This window comes from Cynocephalus volans, chromosome 1 (genome assembly GCF_027409185.1).
Source record: "Cynocephalus volans isolate mCynVol1 chromosome 1, mCynVol1.pri, whole genome shotgun sequence".
Classification (NCBI taxonomy): domain Eukaryota; kingdom Metazoa; phylum Chordata; class Mammalia; order Dermoptera; family Cynocephalidae; genus Cynocephalus; species Cynocephalus volans.
This window is the reverse complement of record NC_084460.1, coordinates 152,568,716-152,589,812: the sequence shown is the minus strand read 5'-3', so window position 1 is coordinate 152,589,812 and position 21,097 is coordinate 152,568,716. Positions and strand designations below refer to the sequence as shown.

The 21,097-nt window shown below is 31.0% G+C and overlaps 1 protein-coding gene across 1 annotated transcript in view; it reads left to right on the top strand.

Moving 5' to 3' along the window:
* CADM2 (cell adhesion molecule 2) overlaps positions 1-15,574 on the top strand; it is a 313,108-nt gene extending 297,534 nt beyond the window's left edge. The window contains exons 9-10 of the mRNA XM_063103440.1: positions 13,904-14,029; positions 14,810-15,574. Coding sequence (XP_062959510.1) covers positions 13,904-14,029; positions 14,810-14,928 — 245 coding nt within the window. The 3' untranslated portion in view covers positions 14,929-15,574. The remainder of the gene's footprint in view (positions 1-13,903; positions 14,030-14,809) is intronic.
* Positions 15,575-21,097: the final 5,523 nt, after the last annotated feature.

Below are 21,097 nucleotides of genomic sequence, written 5' to 3'. Positions count from 1 at the left end.
AATGCTGGATAACAAAACTTTAATGCTGGATGTTTAAATCCTAACTCTTCAACTATGACTTTTTTTACATAGTATTGAAAAATGAATAAGCAAAGCTGACTAATATTAATATGTATAAAAACATTAAAATAATATGCTAGTTAAACGTAGATGGAGGTTATCTCTGGAGGATGGGGATAATGGAAGACTTCAACTTAATTTTAAAGGTGTTTTCACATTTGAAATTTTTATTATGGTCATGTCATTTTAATTTCAAAGTTAGAATAAGTAATACACACACACACACACACACACACACACATACACACACATATAGGTACACACTTGCCTGCATGTATAGCCTCCTGAAAATGTTCATAGAAAATATCGCATTTTCTGATATATTGTTGATTTTTTTAAAGGAAAAAATGTAATTAAGACTATCACTAGAAAAATAAAATGATAGTTTTCTATTAATATAGGATAACATAAATTGAGAAATACTCAATTAAATCATATATACTTTCTAAAATGACTTCAAAAATTTTATTGCTTGATCTAAATTCTATTAGTGCCTATTATTATTATCCTAATAAACTTGCATAGGATTTTATTGTATTAAATTAAATTAAAAGGCTATTAAATTAAATTCTATTAAAATTAAAATGCTAATTAAAAACATAAAATCATCCTACCAATAATTTATCTTTTTTTTCTTTACATTAAACCAATATGGTACATATATTACATCCATTCCATGGTTTTCTCCCACATCTTAACACTGTAAACGTTCTTAAGTTTCATGACCTCTCTATTTACTTTACCATCACTGCTATTATCTCAAACAACACTTATCGTAGACTATAAAAAGCATAAATTGTATAAACAAGGATAACACATATTGAATGTCTACTCTGTGCTGGACTCCATGCTGAGAAAGATCTGTATAAGATCCCACTTTGTCTTCGCAAGAATCCTTTAAGATAGATGTCAGTAAAGACGACATTTAATAGAAAATAAACCAAGACTCAGTGAGATTAATGTATATTCTTCAGAGTCACTCAATTCATACATGGTTGAGTCCAGTTTGAGCCTCTCTGACTATAAGAAAGGACTTAACTCTGACCATAATTCATTTATAAAGTGTCACATTTTTATGGCCAGTCTTTAAAAAAAAAAGGCAAGTTTTAAGTTTCTCTTTGGTAAAGAACTGTCGTAAGCCTCATTTTCTTTTTTCCTGTTTTACACTTATAACAACAAAAACCTTACATGTAGTACAGTACTTAAAATTTCTTTTAGATGCAAAATTAAAAAAAAAAAGTTTATGATTCAGTGAATAAAATCGAGAATCAGATATTAACATTACAGGTCCTGAATGCACTGTTGCCTTACAATGTGACCTTCAAAAATCACTTAGGTCTTTTGTTTTCTGTTTTTTTCTTTATGTGTTATTTTGCAAGACAATTTGAACTCTTGGTGAATGACAGATTCTAGGAAAGAATGCAGAAAAGTGATTTTATGTGGAGGTAGAACAAAGAAGAAAGAAGACAACTAAGCACCATTATGGAAACAGAAATAAGCAATTATGCTAAATTTGGAAGAATGATTTTGACACCATAAAGTTTTCAGTCACAATTAAAATATGTGTTATTTTAGCTTACGTATTAAATGGTATCTGTGAAGAACACAGTCTCCTTCTCTAAACTGTACTTGCATTGCTTAAGTAGAGGAAAGATAAAAGTCTCTATCATTAACATTCTGGAACATTCTTAGGTATTCGATACCACTTTGAAAATGTTTTAGAATTCTACTTTTATGACCATAAGACATAGTTTAGAATATAGAATACAAGCACTTTAATGTTGCCATTTAAATTTTTCTTCAGTTTAGTTTAAAAGACCTTAGTGAACCCTTCCTTCCCAGAGCTTTCAGTTAAGTCTTTTAATTTGTATGCTTGGCCTACAAAATGCTGTGTAATAATTGTTAAAATGAATAATTATATTTTATGCATAACAGGAATTTAGGCCCAGTGCTTTTTAACAATGATGTAGGACAAAAATTTTACATAGAATTATACTTCATATTAACTTGTAAGGGCAAGGTTATTTTATAGGCATATCTGCCACTCGTGAATATTTTAGTCAATTTCCTCTGAAGAATTCGTTACAGGCTTACTTAGCTGCATTTTGCATACTTATTTCTTAAATTAAAAAAAACCCCACAATCCATTAATTCACGAAGTATGCAAATTTTCTGTATGATTAAATAGAAAGTGCTGTTGTAATTTAAATATACTGTTTCTTACAAACTGTTTTTTCCTTTCTTTTGGGAAAAATGGAGTTTATTTTACACTCATAAACATGCACACAACTGCTTTTGTTGTTATAAACAGTGTCTAGGTCTATGACTATCTGGTCATTAAATTCTTAATGATAGTGAGTACATAGCAATTCCTGACAGATATTAAATATATAAATTATGTAAATTGAGCCAGATCTTCAAGAGTTAACTACAGTGGAATTTTACACTAATATTTTCCCTCAGAATTTGGTAGCCTTCTTCCAAAGTTCTTTCTATAGTTGAGTAAATAAATCTATTTGACAAGCTCAAGAATAAGTGACATTGTGAATTGCTTTCTATGATATAGTATTTTAGATATCCTAGTACATTTTTTTAGTGTAATTGACCCACTAAATTAAGAGACTAAATTTTTCTTGTAAGTCAATCATTTTAACCCCAAATGTATTTTTCTAAGTAGTATAATATCACTTTATATTTTAGGTCTAAATAAATTTTTTTGTGTGTGAACTTGCCAAGAATCTATCCACCATTTAAAGCTTTGCCCATTTTGGAAAATAGGTTCTGGATTTGGGGGTGAGGAGGAAACTCAGAGATGCTTGGTCTATGACTCTTTTCTTCCAACCTCCTCATGGAATGGTGTCAGAAGAGAACACAACGCAGAGAGAGCACAGAATCTCAGGAGAAGAATACCCTCTGCCACCTGGACCCTAATTTATAATCATGAAAGCATATATCAAATATTTACTAAAAAAATCTACTAAATTTAGTATGAAAATAGTAACTATGTTATAAGATTGATTTATGGATAAAATGACTTCATATTTAATAAATTTAATAAAGTGATAAGAATAATGCTTTTAATATTAACCATTATTATCTTTTATAGGGCAGGTGTACTAGACTTTTGTATGTATTACCTCATCTGATCCACACAAAAGTTCTAGTAAGCACATACTATAATTATTCTGTTTTACGTAAACGAAGACCTAGGCAGAGAGAGGTTAAGTAATATATTGGTCACACAGCTAGTGTATAAAGGAGCAGTAAGGCAAGATGGGAGAGATTTACTTTCTATTTGAACACAATTTACTAGATAAGAATATAATCATCGCTTCTCAGCCTTTCGGCTAAGATCATGTGTAGAATATAATCAGGGTAGATTCCTTTAAGCTTAGTATTTTAATATTTAAAACATGCACAAGCCTTCACCACTGGTATATGGTGGTGTCTCCTTAGTGGTGTATGGAGAAGACATATACATTATATTCTTATGAACATATTCATTACTGTTACTGAGGAACTGGTTCAATGACTACTCATAGTGGTTTTAGAAACTTATTAAAAGTTGTCAATATGACTTATAATTATCACCGGAATAATCAATTCAAAAAAATAATGCAATGTGTTTGACTGAATTGACTAGTGATATACATTTCAGAGCTGACTGGTTTTAAAGAAAAATTATTTTATTAGAAATGGTACAGTATTATGTTTCCAGTGTATTGGCCCATAAAAAATGAATGTTTCTAGATAATCTTTTTCCATCATTTTTAATGTTTATTTTTTAATCAAGATTATTTCTGCAAATAGACATCACAAAAAAATGTTATTGACTAAAGGTTTTAGAATAGTGAGAGGTGCTATAAATATTCTCATTGTCAAACATTTATTCTTTATTATGTTTTCTAAGAATTTTAAAAATAATACTGTCCTATTATTGTTTCCTCTGAAAGCATACTTAATTTAATTATAATCAGGTCATGTGTTTTTTCAGTGTAGGTTAAGAAAAAATGTGCTTAAACCTAAATTTTACTTTCATGAAGAAATCATTGTGTGCAATTTACTTAACCTTCATTCTGCTTAAAAATACTTTAATTCATCTTTTTAGATTTTCACAGAATATATTACCAAAATAGACATATGGCAACGTCATATACTAGTCATTTATCTCTCTCCTAAATGGCTGTTCCCATTTATGCTTTTTATGTGTGTAGGCTGAAACCAGTGATTTGCAAAGAGTTAGATATTGTTGACATTGAAGGCAGAACAGTTCCTAGTTAGAAAGACATGAGGCAATGTATTAAAAACAGCAATTTCTGCAGATCACAGAAAAAGTAAAAGAAATTAGGCAGTGTAAAATGATTTTGAGTATCCTTTTCATGATAAAACCAATATAAAATTACAAAATGCAGGTTTGTTTACAATTTCTAACCTTTTGAAGCTCATTATTCATATGATATATATTGACCACATGTTATATGTGACTCATATGTGTAGATTTTGTCTTAGTTCATCTGAGCTTCTATTACAAACTACCACACACTGGGTAGCTTATAAACATCAAAAATGTATTTCTCACCATTCTGGCAGCTGATGAGTGCAATATCAAGGCACTGGCAGATTCACTATCTGGTGAGGGCCTGCTTTCTGGTTCATAAATGATATGTCTTCACATGGTGGAGGGGGCAAGGCAGATCTTTGGGGCTTCTTTTATAAGGGCATAAATCCCATTTATGGGGGCTCCGCTCTTATGACCTAATCAGCTCCCAAAGGCTCTTCCTTCTAGTATCATCATATTGGTGATTAGGATTTCAACATATGGATTTTGGAGGGACACAGACATTCACACATTAGCAGATTTTATATAAACTGATTTTAACAATTACTTTTTGAGAAAAGCAGAGCAGGTAGGTATATGTCCTCATTTATAGATGGAGAAACTGAAACTCTGTGATGGTCAAACTGAAACTGGAACTTGATTTATGGTTCTGAATGAGATACTATTTCAGATCTTCTCTGATCTTAATGAGAGATTACTATATAATGCAGGAAAATTACGCTCTATGTCATGTGCCTAATAATTAATTTAGCTAACTTTTCCCAGCAGCAAATGGCCCCATGATTATCCAAAAACTTAATTTGTTTTTTCTTCAATCATCTAGATAACCTTAAAAACCATTACTTTCTTTTATATTCCTCCTTTTATCACACAGCTTAATCTCCTTCCGGCAATTTCTCTCCCCTTTTTGGATGTCAGTGCTAAAGGAGGTGAAGCACTTTGTTAAGGGTCCTTAGCCCTAATAGCTACACTTCTCTGTTGGTTGAGAGTCCTTTCTGGAGTTGTTCAAGTTCTTCAGAGCTGAAAAATTTCCTCACTTGAAGCAGTCAAGGAAATACTAGCGTTGGTCCATCAGAAAGAAGGATCAGTGAAATGAAGAGAATTATGCTAGAACCTACTTTTTCCAAAAATAGGAACACCATTTCTGGAGAAATTTTCCACTTAAATTTTTCTGCTCAAGGACAAATAGAGTGTCCTATTCGGGTATATATTTTATTTTTGATCAGTATATTATTGGCTATTTCTAAATGCAAGTTAATAAAGTCAATTGTTATGTAATTAGGTTACCTATAAGTCATGAAAGAGAATGAGCAGGTCTTAGAAGGGGACAATTGTCAGAAGAGGAAATCTATAGCACAATGCATGAAATTAGTGTAGGATGCAGCAACACTTCACTTCTGCACTTCTGACAATCACACTTCACCAGCTGAAACATTTTATAAATTCATTATATCTCTAAGCTAAACAACCTTGAAAAAACATGAAAACCAAACCAAAGCAAATAAATAAAACAGTGATTTTGTAATTATTGTCCTCATCTTTTTGAATCAGAAGTCTATGTACTATTACAAAGAGATACATGTGAGGGCATTTCTTGCTTATAAGTTTGACTTGGAGACAAATTTATGTTACAATAAATACATTTTGAGAGGAAAGGCTAAGTGTTGTGCTTGCTGGGATTTTTTAACCTATTATTGAAAGTCTGTTGTATGATGTAATCTTAATTTAGAACTCATAGATTTTGAGTCCCCATTCACATTGTTTATAGTTAAAATTATGTGTAAATCATCATACGCTTACAAAGAACTATATATTTTCATGTTTTCTATCTTTTAGAGAAGGTTCTAACATATTTTTGTCAGAAACAGTAATTGTACAAAAAATTAGAAGACAATAGATATCCCTTGAGTGCATGTGGTGATGTATTTCTTTCCAAGGACTTTTCTAACACATCTACTTCCAAAGGGAAGTTTATTTATTAATTTTTTTACATAAATTATGTGTAATTATTTCTAATGTTTTACTGTAGCGACCCTCTTTCTGAAGCATTATTCTTCTTAAACGGGGAAACATAAACCCTTAAGTGCATAAAAAAATGCAAATTTAATGTTAGAGTTAAATTATCCTAGCATTAAATACAAAGCTGAATGAATAATTTTTACTCAGCACTAATTTCTAAAATATTTAGATAGTGATGGTATTATTATAGTTTATTATCATAAAGGGGTAGTGATCCATTGCTCAGCATAGCAAATTGGTATATAAAAATCCAATTTATGTCTGGAATTCAACGTAAGAATTTAACATTTTCCATTCACTCTCTCAATTTGCTTGGTTCTAAGAACTGTAAAAAAGTGCTGTTGCTGCTATACATATTACAAATGTTAAGTCATAACCTGTATCATCAAGAAAACTTATGTCTTTGGGGGAAGATAAAACTTAAGCAAGTGAATTAATACAGGGGAAAAAACTGAAATAAATAATTCAGGGATAATTGACATGGAGTGACTGATTGCTGTTGTCTGGAATTTGCATACACAGAGGGAAAGAAGAATGTCTTACAGGATGAAGAAGCAGCCCTGACAGGAGGCCGTTTAGCAAGATGAGCATAGTATTCCACATCACAATAGAAGAAAAGAAAATACACTTATGTGAAAGGATAAAATGCTACAAATGACTTCAGCTACCTCTTGTTCTCAAAATTGGAGTCATCTGAGCCATCCTAAAAACTGACTTCCATAATTTTTAAAGTTTTTCAAAGATTATTTTAAAACAAGCTTCGGCGAGCTGCTCCATAGTTTATCGATCTTTATGTTAATGATATCTATGATTTTCTGAGTGAACAGTTTGCATTCATTGAATAATATAGCCATTTATATCTTAAAACCTGGCACAGATTAAATACTCAACAAATTATTCTCTCATGTACTCCTCACCTGTCAGACTCCCACCAGATTCTTTGTCATCCAATCTCATGTTATGCAAATATTCCTCTTTTAATATTTCCCCCATCTTTCAAATATTTAGACACTTAGAATGGTTCGTAGTTATCACAGAGTAAATTAAAGCCCTAAATGAGTCTTTTAAGCATTTGAAAAAGAAACTTATGTTTTTCTATATGGCAGCTTATACTTTTACCAAATAACTAACATTTAGATAGTGCTTATTTTATTGTCAGACATTCTTCTAAGCCCTTTATGGGTGTTAACATATTCGGTCTTTAACAATCCTGGGAAATAAAAAGTATTCACATTTTAAAGATGAAAAGGTTAAGAAACTTGACCAATGTCACACAATTAGCAGCAAGTAGTTTAAGGTTTGATATAAACGATTTGTAAACCAGGATTTTGTGAACAATATCTTCCACTTGAAAATTTTCATTGACTTCTCTGTTAATTAAAATTTGTCTTTGAAAACGTATTTATTTTAGTATATAACACTCTCTTCTTATATTGCAACCTAATTTTTAAATGTTTGAAATAAAATATTTTAATTTCAATTATTACCTATCATTTTTTCAAACTGAATATTATATATAACTACTTAACAAAAATATTTGTATAAAATACTAACATTTGAATAAAGAACTATGTAGTATTTATATTTTTTGCATGCTATGATCTTAGAAAGTCAGCAATTCTTTATATCAGAGTTTGTGCTTTGTATTTTAAGGTCAAAAAACATTATGAACTAGACACTTGATAGAAATCCCCAGGAAATGATTTTAGAGATAGTTACATAATTTAGGATTTTTCAGTATTAAAATTTTAACAAAACTATGCCTTAATGTTATTTTCACTGTTCTAAATATCAGAAATTGCTGACCATAAGTAATATTATTTGACATAGTTTTCTTTTTGGAGTCCTTTTTTAGGAGTCAAGGAACCCTACCTAAAAGATATTAAATTCAAAAAGTTTTAATTTCACAACATCCTTTGTGTTTTGTGCCTGTCAGGTAAAAGAGATTGCTAATATATTGCCAAATCTACTGTAATTTATTCACTCCAATGTTAACAGGCTAACTCCAGCAAATCATGGGCTAACACTTGAGAATGAATAATGATCTTTAAAGATACATGATGTACTTATCTGAATAATAATGCTGATTCAGCTATATGTAAAGAATTTCTAAAGTCTGTATTTTATCTTTTTATGACAGTAGGAGATGGATAAAAAAGGATATATGTGAGATTCCTACTGGGATTAAGCCATTTAAATTGTGTATTATCCCTTCATTGTTCAGGTGACACTTATCTAATCTTTAATCTCGATCATTTATTTTAGTTGCTAAGAATAGAAATTAATAGAACTTTTAGTTCTATTAACTTATTTAATTAATTAACATTAATTTAAATTAATAGAACTTTTAGTTCTAACAGTTATGGGGTAAAATAAAAACATAGCCAATAATGTTACTTTTTAAAAAATACATTTATCCGTAGGCATGTAAACTAAGATTCTCTATATCTTTAAAATTTTTTAAACCATAGGACTATATGCTGATTTATTCTGTTGATTAGGTGAAGATAAAAAGTTGAAATGTTTCCTTCACAAGTTATAAGAATAAGTAGGGTCAAATAAATATGTGTTATGGATTACTTTCTCCAAAAATCTTATTAATAATAAATAAATGTATCTGAAATGAAATGAAAATGTAGATTCAATGATCAGTATGACAAATTTAAATTGGCCTAAAACAAATTTAACAGATCAATTTATCTTAATGTCTAAAAAAGGGGTGGCCCACATATTATCTGAGATTCTACTGTGAGAATAAAGATTATAGGCAAAATAAATAAATAAATGGAATCTCTCTCTAGTAACGATCTACATCCCAATGACCTTTCTCCACTCCATCCACTAGGTAAAGATTTTGTATAATCCATATTTTAGTTACAAAGATTGTTTGTGTAGCTGTGTTGATCTGCAGCTTTAGGTATGAGCAGAACCAACACCAGCATCAGAACTGAGAAGCCTTGTTCAAAACGTCTTAGCAATAAAGTTAAAAATAAAAAAAAGAAAATACAAGGATGCATAAACAGAATTTTATAAATTCAATCTGCATCCAGTGAAAAGTGTTTGCAAAAAAATAAGAAAACTAATGTATGTTCACCAAGAAAAAACATTTTCCCAAATGTTTAAATCGTTTTATCATACTAAATGAAAAAAGTATTATGGACTATCACTTTCTGTTGTCAATAATATGAAAGTGTTTAAAATATCGATTAAGTATAAAATGGGATTAAATGGGATTAAATACAGATTAAACCAAACTCACAATTAATAACAAAATTATGTTGGACAGAGTACAGAGGAAAATCTGATTGAAAATCAGAATCAAATAATGAGAACATCAACTTGAGAGATATAACTAGAACAAAAATGTAAATTAGTAAATGATTATAAAAGAAGAAAAGAGGGAATGATATATATGCAACATAAAATATGGAGCTTCTATCAGTGCATAATTGGTTTTTTCAAGGGAAAAAAATAGAAGAAAAATTGTTAGTCAAAAAAGAGAGTAGAAAAATGAGTTCATAGACTACAAACAAGTGAACTAATCTGATTTTAATTAAAAAATTGGTTTACAGATGAAGCAAAATTCTGACTAAAAAGAAACTGCAAAACATGTGTAGGTAAAATATCAAAACATAATGGAGGAAAAAACCCAAAGAATTCTGATAGCAATCCAGCAAAAAAAAAACCCACATTGCATAAAAAAGAACAAAACACAAAAACCTGAATGATTTTTTTTTTTTTTTCTGGTTGGAAGGTGGAGGGTGGAGAAGCAAAGCAAATAGTCAAAACCCTCTGAAAAGTTGTTCTGAATTATTAAGTCAAAAAGATAAAAACCAGAGATTCTTTAGCCAATTGAATATTTATCCACGACAAAATCCTACTCAGATGTTCAGGGTTTAAAGATGTTATGAAATTTTCTTTCTTAGAGAGGTGTGTGCTCTATATTGTCAAGGGCTGAATATCTTTACTCTCAAATTTTGGATAAATAGAAAGTGGTGAAAGTAATTTCAGATATTGAGGTGAGTGAACAGACCAAGCACTGTCAAAAGGAGGATCACAGCTGACCATTCAGATTTTGGATGCAATTCTGAGATATTAAAATAAAGATGATACTTATTTTCATTACTGTTCAGAAAATGCTAAGTGATGCAGTAGGAGAAAAATATTGATATCAACAGGAAGAAACATATTAAGAGAACAAGCTAAAGCATAATTTAAGCTAGTAGGTAAATTAAGTAAGTTGAATGGTCAGGAAATAAAAATACCCTGGTAAATCTAAACTTGACAAATATCAGACATAATGCTTTAGAAAATAAAGTATGAATAAAGAAAAAATGAATGGAAATAAAGAAAAGAAAGAGAGAAAAGGGAATAAAATTTAACCAAAAAGTAATAGCATTTTAAAATATTTTTAAGACAATATTTAAATGTTTTATAATATTGAAAATTTTAAGAACAGGAAATGACATTCATAAAAATACATGGTCCAGTTTCAGAAAACTATACCACTTACTAACAGATACTGAAAACTTGAGTAACTGAAAAATCATGCTGTGGTTCTGGATAATGCACTATATAAAATAAAATTTATCTATAAATTAGTAAAATCCCAATATGTAATCTGTTATATTTTTGATTCTTGCAAATTTTTTATGAGCTTAATTGAAGATTTCTGCAAGACATTAAAATGGTTTTTAAAACTACAACACTCGTGTAGGACTATACATATAGATTACCAATACAGACTAGAATAGGCAGAAACAGTAAAATACGTAGACATTTATTTCATGGTAAATTACATAAAGTTATTGATAAAATAAATTATGGGGAATAACTGGCTGTCAAAAAAAATTAAAGTCATATTTTATACTTTAGCTACAAATCATAGACCAAAATACATTTTAGATAGATTAAAATATAATAGTAAAGGGTTATATGACAATATAGGTCTATATGTATATAATCTTATTATGGTAAAAGTGTTTTACATCAAAACCCACAAACCAGGTGTCATAACACAAAAGTTTGATAGATTTGTTTTTTTAAACTAATAAGACTTACCTGTGATTGAAAAGGCCACAGATAATAGATAAAAAATGAGCAATTTTTAAAAATGTTAAACTCTTTGTGAAAAAAGCTGTTAAAAAGTTAAAAAGTTTGATTGGAAAAATGAACAAACTATAGACAGGCATTTCAAAATTGATGAATTAATATGGTCAGAAATATGTAGACATTATTATACCAACCTGTAATTTAATAAATCCAAAATACTTAAGTGGGATGTCACTTTTTCATATCAGGTTGACAAAATAATTCTAACTATAGTATCTGATGTCAATACTACATTGGGAAAAATAATTCCTTAGATGCAGTGGATGGAGAGTGAATTTGCATTATCAGAATTTCTGCAACATAATTTGGCAATATTTATCAAAAATCTTTATGATCTTTTTATTGTCCAAGCACTCATTCAGTTGTCTAGAACACAAATCACATGGTTATGACCAACAGCAAGGGAGACTGGATAATGCTTAGTTCTGTGCCCTGAAAGCAAAAGAAATAAGTTTGTTATCAGTTAGAAATCTCTTCCCCAGTATACTCTTCTGATCCAAATTTTTTTTGCCACTTTTCCCTCACACAAACCTCTACCACACCCTGTCCAAAGAGACAACCTAATGTCCCATCAAACCAATGTATCCAACTCAAAGGCCAAGATTCTGGGATATGTGCAATCTTCTTTATGATATTTGGATACACTAATCCAGGGACAAAAGAACAACAAAAACAAATTATTAATGCTCTTTTCCACCCCATACATAATACACAATGATAGAACAGAGACAGGAGAAGCATTCCTTAGTAATAAATGCTCCTATTTGGAAATAAAGGAAGAATGAGAATCAGAGCAGTCATTGATCCATAGCAATTACAAAATTTTGCCAGGCTAGCATTAAAAGGTCCCTCTGCTTGGCTATACTTCTAGTTCCCTGAAGAAACTAGATTATCCTCTGTTCATTCTTTTTTGCTTTCCACAACTCTATTCTCAGGGTGTTCAATCTTGTCAGTCATTCTCCACAACCACATCTGAAGTAGGTATTGGGGAATATGACCTTCATGGGGCTACACAGCTTTTATAGTCAACTTCTTGCTTTCACCACATTTTGCGGTCTAGAGGTTCTTTGAAGTGTCAGTCATTTTTTTTTTTTCCTGTTTAGATCTGAGTCTTTGACACAAGAGTTCAAATTAGATTTATGTTTAAATGACCACACTCCAAAGGCATTATTGCTAAGCCTAATTTATTTCTTTACTTTCTCCCTCCCCTAAATTCTTCTTTTAAATTATACACAGCTATCGTGAAGCTATTTACAACAGTAGACTTGGGAGAGTGAGCAGTTCACTCAATCTGATCTTTGCCATAGAGCTGAGCCTTAGTGGATTTTGTTGCTTAAAGCCCCACACAGTTTTGTCCCTTATTATGAGACTTCTATAAACAGCTAATTTTCCATACTTTTGGGTACTCGATGTGTTGGCTTTCTTTTGGTCTTTTCATTTCTGCTGAAAAACTGGCCACCTTTTACTAGGCTCATCTCTTTTCTGTAATATCTTATTAAAGGCAGAATGTAAAAGTATATTATTAATCTATCTTTCTTCAACCACTTTCTCTAGAGCTACAAGTTCAACAGGCACTTAATCCTCAGTGCTGAGTATTCATCTTCCTCCTCCTGTCAACAACAGCTAACAGAGTTGTAACACCACCCCTCCCCTGCCCTGCCGCCAAAAATACATGCTTCCCATTAATCAACTACAATGTCCTCTCCAAGATTTCTCCCTATGTCACTGTTCTCTCCTTCTCTGTCTGCTATGCTGGAATCCTTCCTCTTCCTGGACTTTAAATATGGGAGTTTCCCAGTGGTCAGTTTTCAGACCTCTTCTCTATGTCTAGGTTCCGTGGGCAAGTTCATCAATTTTCATAGCTTTCAATTAATATTTATACAATGACAAATGCCAAACTGTCATCTTCAGCCCCAGCTTTTTCCATGACATAATTTTATTTAAAGAATGATATAGTTGGGTTTGTCACACCAAATATATATATGTGTGTGTATATATATGTGTGTGATGTATATATATTTGTGTATGTAGATACACACACATATTTTCAGATGAAGGGGAGAAAGAAGAAAAGGCATAGGACTATACAAAATCACATATGTGTATTTGTTTATTCAGTCTTTCCCTTAAAATGTAAGCTCAATGGCATTGGCATTGACATGTTCAGTGTTATATCTCCAGATATTTTGCATGTTATAGGCACACAGTAAATATTTGTTGACCGGATTATTGATATTTATTGTGTGCCAAGTTAATGTGATATTATTTTATAGAAATGTGCCAATTTTCGAAATGACTCATTCTAATGCAAATATGTATTTTATGACTAAATAACTCTCCAACTAAAGCGAAATTTTTCTTTTTTCCACCCAGATCCCAATGCTCTGGCTGGCCAGACTGGCCCTGACCATGCACTTATAGGAGGAATAGTGGCTGTAGTTGTGTTTGTCACACTGTGTTCTATATTTCTGCTTGGTCGATATCTGGCAAGACATAAAGGTAGGTTATATTTAATGAAAGTACTCTTAACTGTGCCAAAAATTTCTAAAGACTAGTTTCATCATAAGCTATAATATGAGTGTGTGTATGTCTCTGTGTGAGGGGCAGGGGGAGGAAAGAGAAAGAGAGAGATCTAAATACTATATTTCAAAAAAGTCTTGATTATTTTACTCAGCTTTAGAGTTGAATTGGCCAAAGGTTATAGAGTGAGCCACTGGCTCAGAGAAAAAAAAAAAAATAGAAGAAAGATTATAGTTTATTTCTACAACTAAAATCCAACTATGAGCATTTAGTCAATGTTTTTGTTTGTAAGTTTTTGGAAACACATAGAGCATTATTAAGGAGAATATATGATGGTTTTTCAATGGGCCAGGTATCAAAGTATTGATATAATCTACTTTAAAACAGAGTTACCGAAATGAATGGTGATACACTTCACATGATCATTGTCAACATCTTAACAAAGGACCCTGATTGCTACAGCTGCATGGCCTCCCATGGTCTTTATCCATCATTAAAGAAATCAAAATTACTCATTAGCCATTCCAGTCTGGCTCTTGCCCCTAGTTAACTAGTCCTCAGATTCTCCCGCAACATAGACATGAAAACTGAAAGGCTACAATCTTAGGAGGGTGAATTGTGTGGCTTATTACATCTCTAAATACATTCTAGCATATAGGAAATCTGGCATAAGTTGCTTCTTAAGTGAATTTAGCCTTAACGCTGGCTATTTTACTAGTCTTGTAGAACTAACATATTTTTTTCTTCCTATATCCACAGGAACATATTTAACGAATGAAGCTAAAGGAGCGGAAGATGCACCAGACGCTGACACAGCTATTATCAATGCTGAAGGCAGCCAAGTCAATGCTGAAGAGAAAAAAGAGTATTTCATTTAAAATGCAGGCCAAGATTCTGCGTTGTACTCACAAGGCTGGCTGCTGGAGAAAACTGGCTCTCATCTTTCAGAATTCATTTCTACCATCTTCTGCTACCTTTATTAACTTCCATACCGTACTGCTATCAGTAGCCAGTGTGTACCAACAATCAGCTGTCGAAACATCATTCTTTAATTACTGTACCATCCATCATGCAGGACATTTCTTACTGCCTAAATTTCACACCATTGCTCTTTTAACATACAGTGCTTGAATATACAGCCTTAACAATGTTAATCATCTCCTTGGAACATGATATTGAGTTGTTTTTATACATTGAAAAAAATGTATGCAGAATTCCGCCCCCACCACCACCACGACCCAATTTTTTTTTTTTTCTTTCCTGAAATCATAGATCTTATTGGTTGGCCGTTGGACAGATTTCACAAGTAACAGGATTAGGTACAATCCTAATGTGCTTAAGTTCAATCGAAGATTAGAGGTTTACAGATAATGTTTTCTACATGTCTATCTGGAAAGACAACATGTTTTGGAAACATATGCCCTGGAAAACATAAAGTGAAAACACTGTAGTGTAGTTTTTGGAATGTTTGAGATACTGGTAAAACTGTATCAATTTGCTATTTAAAATTATAGTATTTGATACAAGAGCCATGTGTATGGATTGCAATCATGACATGACATCTTATATAATTATATATAGATCCTACCATTAGGATATTGTAGCTTCATTTACCAATAAATTATTCTAAATATTTTATTGTTTTGGGAATCACAAACATTTCATTCATTTCTCTGATTTGATTCTATAATTTATTTGCTCCATAAAGACTCACCTGCCTAAACAAAATTGAAGTATCCATAGGGCACAATTTTGAGACATTTTAGTATCTGTATATAGTGCATATAATAAATCCAATTAAACATTATTTGATACATATTTAACTTTTTGGCTGTATGTAATTCAGTCATAAGTAAGCATTTTCTAACGTCCATTATATCCCTTTAGATATTACTTAAACCAATATTATAAGTAGATAACATGTATTAGTATTTTTGTCTGTATGTCCTAGCACTGTTCAACAACAAACTTTTCTAGTTCTTGTTAATTTTTATTTGTTATACAATGGAAGCACAATGTTATAAGGAAAGGTAATTTTAAGCTAACAACCAGTGCACAGCCTCAGGTTTTAAATCACATCCACAGTTGAATAATAACCTAAAAATAAACTCTTAGTTTGCTAAAACTTTACACATTTTAATTTGGCAGTTCCAGAGCTGCTTACCTATGTTGGTTTGCCAAAAAGGAGTGTTTAAGATATGTTTTCTGTATAAATGAACTAATTCTTTATATTAAATTCCTGTCTATGCATTTTGTGAGGTACAAACTTATGAAACAGTGAGTGATAGAGAATTTCTGCCATGTTTTCAACTCCAAGGTGAAAGTTTCCTTCTCTGGATTAGTTTGAAATTTTGGTGTATTCAACCATTAAGAAATGCTGTATTCTTAAATATGACACAGAGTCAATCTAAAGTTTCATTATTTCTTCTAGTAAAATATAATATTGCTAGATTAGTTCTCATGAAATTTATTATGTGCTAAAGAATATAAATCCAGTTAGATAAAAAATTATTTTCCCATTTACAAGCATTGCACCTTTAAGAAGAAAACAAATATGCTGATATGGTAGCTATACTTGTGATGTCTGACAGCATGATGGCCTACGGTTTTAAAAATAGTATCTTGGAATAATTTGTTGTTGGGGAATGTGAATGGCTGAGTACAACATCATGTATTAATATCAAATGAAAGACAAGGGTGCTGTATCTTAGATTATTTATCAGAAAAATACAAATCTTTTAAGGACAATGTTAGAACTTTTAAGTTTTTTTATTGTTGAAGCATTTATCTTGTTGATTTCTTACAAAAGCAAAAGGACAATGTCAGTCAAGCAGCACTTTTTCAGAATATACAGAACATAAATAATATGATGTGGTTGAGTGTTAACATAATAAATCATATACAGTATGACATTTTAAGGAAATAAGTCTGCATTGATGTGATTGCATGCTTGTTTTTACAGTTCACTCCATAACATCTGTGGAAAAATGCAATAATATGTTAATATAGTACGGTAGTTTGAGAGAATCAGGTAGGTGCTACTAGACACATTGAAACTAGAATAGGTTTATAAATTGTTCATATCTTTCAATGCATAACCTTTAGAAAGACTCCACAAAGCAAAATGCATTCTGTTAGTACAAAATAGAAAGGTTCTTATTACAGAAGTAAGTTGTATAAACTGCATCATTAATTACTATTTAAAGCCTAATTTCAGGATGCACTTACAAAATTGCTACTCTTCATTGATGCTATATTTACATCCCTCTTCATTTCATCTATATTCTACTTAGTTCCAACTGCTAAATTGTTGCCTAAATAACTCAATCATTATTTATAGCACTTTAAAATTAGAAATCCAAAATTGGTTGCATTTCAAGATTTTTGACACATTTAACACTTCAGAGTAACATAAAATCTCATTTGAACTCTTAAAAATGCAGTTACATAAAACAACTGTATTATTGTAACAGTTATAATAACTGGCATATTATAATTTGTGGTCTCAAATGTTCACCAGAAAAATAGAGCGCAATTTGAATAAGATGTTTTCTGTGACTAGGAAAAAAAAGCTTGCAATGGAGTTATATTTTCCTATCTTTAAAAATTATCTGATTTTCACCAAACAAAAAACTAAATTATAAAAAATTCTACTAATTTCTGTCTCAACAAATCAGTAAAAAAGATGACATTATATTTCTAAATGGGAACCATGACAATTGCAGTGTCTGAAATGTGCACACGTGTATGCACATAGAGCCAATTTCTTACTCTTCTAAGTGAGCACGGTAGATACAGAACTCAATGGAAAGAGTGTCTACACACACACACACAGCCCTAGTAGAATATGGAGCATTATTCTTTACCAAAAATAGCTATTCTCTGCCAGTGTACTGTTTACGGTGTAAATTGATGTCCTCCATCCAAAAAATGTCTACACAGCATTCTTCTTTTCCTTTTTTTTTTTTTTTTTTTTCATTTTTAGTGTCCTAGATAGCATGATTGTCAAAATTAGGAAGAAAAAGAAAAGTTTGTGAGTCCAAGAGCAAAGACACAGAACATGAGCAGAGTATTGATGGTGTGCGTGTATGTTTGTGTGTGTGAACAGGCGTGTGAAAAAGAGAGGAAGAGAGATGGAAAAGAGAGAGAAAAAGAAAGATTTCAACTTGTTTTCTTTTACCAGAGAATCCAAGGAACAGTTTAAGGACTCTGATACTGGAGTTTAATCTAGAAACTGGATGATCTCATATTGATTCAAGATGCTTAATTTTTCATTAAAATCCCACAATTATAATGACAAATAGAGAACAGAAACTAATTTGCTTAAATATGGCAAAGAAGCTAACACCTCATTTATTTTTATTTCTTTGTAAAAATATAAATATCTCAGTTAAAATGACAGGCTTACTTGTAATTATGTACTCATGATTGTAACAGCATTGAGATTCCATATAGGCACATGTACAGCAGCTGTTTGACAGTGATGGCTCTTCCATGTTACATAACAGTTATCGTGTAATTTAGTGCCACTTATTGCAAAGTGTTACACAAAGGAACATTTAAAATGTTTTTCCTTTTTCTTTGGACATAGGATAATTTAATGGTAACAAATGTAAAGTTTCACATTTTGTTTCTTAAATGTGGAGAAATGCAAAACCTCATATCTTACTGCAACTTCCCCATGATATTGCTAATCATTTAGAGCCCTCTGAAAATGCCCCAAATTATTCCCCTTTGTAAATGGTAATATGTGATGAATGTACAAAGCAAGACAAAGTAAAGCAAAACAAGATAACCAGTAATCACCACTGACATAAATGAAACACCTAATGAGAATTACTGATGAGTAATGCTTTTTATTAAGTGGCACAAAGTACACACTAAAAACTATGCAAAATATAGGTAACTACAGTGTACGTACATGTAAGTATCTTGTACTTGCTGTGTATGGATGTTGAAAACCCATGTAATTATAATATGCATTTTGAATATTGGGAAAGAGGAAATCAAACTGTAGATAGTAGAATTTGTTTTGAAATACACACTGGCAATATTGAAATATACTCAGTGCAATATCTGCAATTCTATTGCTGGATACTTAATGCAAAGGGATTTTAAAGAATTATTCGTTGAGATTGAAAAGGTAGCTAATCTTCACCTCTTACACACTAGAGCATTAATTAAAAATTCAACTAACTCAATGACAAGTTATGTTTTTCTTAAGCGTGAACATGACACAATAAAATTATTATTTGGATTAGTTTTTAAGTGTTGCTACAGAGAATGAAATAACATGAATTTTAAACTTTGATTCTTTGAATTTGGAACTCAAACTTTCTTTGAAATGTGTGTATGTTTTCATAGATTGCAGTAATTTTATTATAAGTACAAATTTATTGAATCTAAGAACATAGGGTACTTTAATAGTTAAAGTCAGTATATCTTAATGAGAATTTTTTGTATCTTTTCCTTTTCCATTCATTTCTTCCCTTTCTCTCTCTATCCCAGACATGCCCTTTGCACTTATACCCTTCCAAAGGCAATGGATTGAAAGTAGCAAGATAATAAAGAGAGTTAAAGGGGACAACATATAAGAATGGGTTCTAAAATCATCAGCATTTTTATGTATTGAGATTATAAATATTGAATGCAATAGTTATTGGATATAGCTGGTAAGTTCTCTGCCATGCATACTTACAATAATTCTTCTACCTCTCACTTTTAACATGGGCTATGATACTTCAGTATAAATAGAAGAAATGATTATTTACAAGATATCCCAGGAAGCATTCTTTTGGGACTATCATAACAGTGCACTCCCTATTCCCTGGGAAATCTCAAAAGCCAAGTTCTTTTAGTGTGTTCTATGGTGTATGAATCTACGTATATTTTTCCTTTTCTATCATTGACTTTTCCTATAGGCAAAATATGATAACTTTATAAGGATAGTTCTTCTCATGAGTATTTAATATTCCAATGTAAAATAATTGTGTTGATTTAAAATATATGTATTTAAATGGCAACACTTTGCAATCGAATCTATTTTTGTTTAATTTCTAAAATATAATGCTTTCTTATAAATTAATGCTCTTTTAAGTAAAAATCATTAATATGGTTTATTTCCCTGAGAAGTATTGTCTGTACAAGACAAAAACTTAAGTATTTTAAAACTGCTCCTTGTTAACAAATAATCCCTGAATAATGCAAAGTATTGCCACATATGTTCACTTTATTTTGTCTGCATAGACATAATACAAAGTTTTGAATTATGGTATTTAACTATCCTAAAAGAAAACTCCATTTTATGGGCAGATTTTTCTCCAGAAAAAAAAGATACATGAATATCTCAAATTATGATGATGAATCTATAAAATATGTTTAAAGTTAAAGGAAGATGTTGTATGGTTATGTTACAAACAATATTTGGTCTAATCTTTACCATCTTTTCCATATATATAAAACAAGAAATGTATAATTATTTTGGAGAGAATGGGCCCAATTGCGAAAAAGATGTAAAGAAAAAAAAACACTATTTTCCCCTAGGAAATATACTGTATATTTCAAAGGAAAAAAAGTTACAAGATATTTGAAGATTGCAGGGGCAAAAGAAAATCTACCAGGGCTCAGCACTAAAGCACTTTTCCCACATCCAGGGTCAAAACAGCAGTGATTCCTACATGGACTTTTAAGTGCGGTATGAAATGCAACATTACACTTACACACAGTACTGTCAAACCTCAAATGGTTTCTTTCTTCAGATGTTTTTCCTTGTACATGATACTAGTAGACACTTTTCTCTTTATATTCGCTGATAGTGAAAGTCATAGGCAATAAAATACTGATGGTCGAAAGCAGTGGTCACCAATTGGTTAAAAAAATATATGAAATGTAAAGTGCATTGTTATATCTTTAACCTTTCTGCTTTTCTCTGTGTTTTTAATGTATTGAATGATTCTCATAAATAGAACAATACTCTAGAAAATTTTCAAAGCTAGTACTTTCTCCTTATAAATGTATAAAATTTTAATCTTTTTACAAATTTAACTG